Below are 2799 nucleotides of genomic sequence, written 5' to 3' on the forward strand. Positions count from 1 at the left end.
TACTTACTCAAGGGCTCTGGGTTCTAGGAGGCAGGGGTGAGCCAAGGTGGCAACAAGCTGACGTTCAGCCTGACGCCATGGTAACGGTAGCCTCTGATACGGTCTCTGCGTCTACAACAGGGATGTCAAACTCATTTTACACAGTGGGACACATATACAGCTCAGTCGGATCTATAGCGGACTGGACAAAAAACAGGATGTGTTTTTTCTTTGGTTTTGTATGAATGGCCACGGGGAAGCTCTACGCTTCCGTATAAAATAGTTGATCACATTTTACTTACTTAAAAAAATAAAAATAAACATGCAGTTTAATTTTGTAGACCACTAAAATTCAACTTATATGATCCTTCTCTAACGTAACAATATTTCACAATTAAAATGCTGTTATTATTATTTATTTATTTTTACCAGGCCATTTTTATTTGTTTCACAGTTTAGCAACTAGCCCTGCCTTTTGTCCCACAATGCACCTTCACTGTAAAATGTTCTTCTGAAATAAACCGTAGCGTCTTGATTAAGTACTACAGGGGAAATATCTAAAAACTCAGAGATTCACTCTGTGTGCTGCCGCAAACACCCCCCGTAAGTAGGTGGCGCGCTGCTGTTTTGCCAAATCAAGAGAAATGTCTCATTTGAGTGCCCGTACCTGCACCTTACGAAAGCGAGTCCGCTAAAGTAGCATAGCAGCTGTGCTGACATTGAGAGTGATAACGCAGGATAGCACAGTCTTATAATTCCAGGTAAGAAAAGACAAAAGTGTTGACCACGAGAGCTTTTTCGAGTCGTGTATCGGTTGTTAATGCGCACGCACAGAGCTGGACAACAGCTGTTTTTGAGCTCATTGACAGGGAGGAGATAACTTGTCCTGTCTGAGAATGAAAACAGCTCTCAGGTGTCCAGCCAAAAAGTGATTTCCGGTGTTCCACGTTAAATGTTTTTTTACGTTAACTGGTTAGATTTGTTTATATATTCCACTGTACCACATTCTGCATGTTACACGGCTACCAATCCAATCAATGTGTGTCATTAAATCTGTTTATTTTAAATGCTAACACCCCAAATTCTTATTAAATAATCGAGTTCACTTGTAAGGTGCTCTGTAGCCATCTCCTCTTTTTAAATCCAGTTTGTCGTTTTTTGTTTTTAACCCAGATTAGTGACTCTGATTGGGAACAAAAGCTCCAGCAGCTCAGCTCGGGGGAAACAAGCTACATTTGCTTATTTTGTGCAGAATATTGTGGTGAAATTACCTTTTACTGGGAAGGCAGCAGGTCATGTTAAACTGTGACTATCACCAATTAACGTGGGCGTGTTTCCTAAATCAGCAGCATGTGTTTAACTGCGGATCTAACATCTGGAACTCGGAGATGGAATATGTAAACAAATCTTAACCATTTAGCCTGTATTTAAACTGTTGGAAGTTACTTGTTATAATCTATCAAACATATCTCTCTTTTTGAGGCAGAAAGAACAATCCTGCCACAGGTTAGATGTTGTAGTGCGTTTCTTGTAAAGTAAAAAGTTGAATTAACTGTAACAATGTGTTTTTCAGTAGAAACATAGGCAAAAGGGCAGCTTACACTTCTGTAAAAATACTTTAAGTGGCAAAAAAGACTTGATTGATTCTAATGTTGAACAGAGAAAAGGCACTATAATGCAGAGTCATCAGGAAACTAAAAAAATATATACTTTCTATATAGCACTTTGTAAATCCTGTTGACTCCAATGTTTACCAATATAAGATATTAAAGATACAAAAGCCTTGGCAGGAATAAAAACTAAAAGATTTAATGCCTCACTGCCTCCAGGAGGTCCTGAGACTTAATTAATTTGTAATTAAGGTTTTTGCTGGTGTGATTGGTAAAGCTGAGCTTGTTTGTGTGACAAGCCAGGAGCAAATGTTTTTGATAAAATCTCAGTCATCTTGTTCCAGCTTGTCCAGTCCAATGGTGGGAAGTATCAAGTACGTCTCAATAGTTGAGTATTTCCATTTTAGTCTACTACTTGTCAGGAACATGCGGGTTCAGTACTTATATTTAATGCACACGTATAGTAAAAGGTGTGGATGATGGTGATAATGTTGGGAGTATTTATCAAATTAACAGATAACAAATATTCTCTCTTTAATAACTGACTTCAAGTTCTTGATTTAAGAACCAGTGATGTTTGCAGTGTTGTCACTGGTTACTTTTCAGCTTATGAACCCATTTTAATCTCTTGTTCCTGATTTCCTTCAGGATCCCCAGCATGGTAACAGGAAAGCGGCTCGCAGACATCGGCTATCGGGCATTTTCTGCCTCGATGATGCTGCTGACGGTGTACGGGGGCTACCTGTGTGCAATGCGAGGGTACCGCTACATGGAGAGGCAGAAGCAGCTGAAGCTGGCAGCAGAGAACCAGGATCCTGAAGTCATCAAAGACTGACAAAAGCTCTGCTTTTTGCACACATGTGGACATTTCTCATTCCTCCTCGTCTTTATCCAGCAGCGAATCGTGATGTTTATTCTTCAGAGGACACTTGTGTGATTCCAGCAAGGGCACGGCCCCCTTAAAGACGAGGATTTGTTTATAAAGCTCCCAGAAAATTAACCACGAGCATATTTCCATCACTGGCTTCTGTCAAATTCATTCTGAGCTGCACTATTTCAGGAATAAGATGTAATTGTTTGTATTATATGACATTAAATGCATTCAGCTACACAGTGTTGTGTAATATATTGAAATAGGATTCAAATAAGATGAGACAAGCAGAAACACTTAACAGAATATATTTGGAAAGACATTTTTTAGGTACTAAAG

The 2799-nt window shown here is 39.3% G+C and overlaps 1 protein-coding gene across 1 annotated transcript; it reads left to right on the top strand.

Moving 5' to 3' along the window:
- The first annotated feature begins 581 nt into the window (after positions 1–581).
- On the top strand, positions 582–2700 carry cox14 (cytochrome c oxidase assembly factor COX14). Its single transcript, XM_004547613.5, has 2 exons — positions 582–740; positions 2238–2700. The coding sequence occupies exon 2, from the start codon at positions 2248–2250 to the stop codon at positions 2422–2424; it is 177 nt and encodes a 58-aa protein (XP_004547670.1). The 5' UTR covers positions 582–740; positions 2238–2247; the 3' UTR covers positions 2425–2700.
- The last annotated feature ends 99 nt before the right edge of the window (positions 2701–2799 follow it).

Source organism: Maylandia zebra, linkage group LG5 (genome assembly GCF_041146795.1).
Source record: "Maylandia zebra isolate NMK-2024a linkage group LG5, Mzebra_GT3a, whole genome shotgun sequence".
In the NCBI taxonomy this organism is placed as follows: Eukaryota; Metazoa; Chordata; class Actinopteri; order Cichliformes; family Cichlidae; genus Maylandia; species Maylandia zebra.

What these genes read in the sequence shown, in the direction of transcription:
- cox14 (XM_004547613.5), top strand. Translation starts at nt 2,248, where the DNA reads ATGGTAACAGGAAAGCGGCTCGCAGACATCGGCTATCGGGCATTTTCT.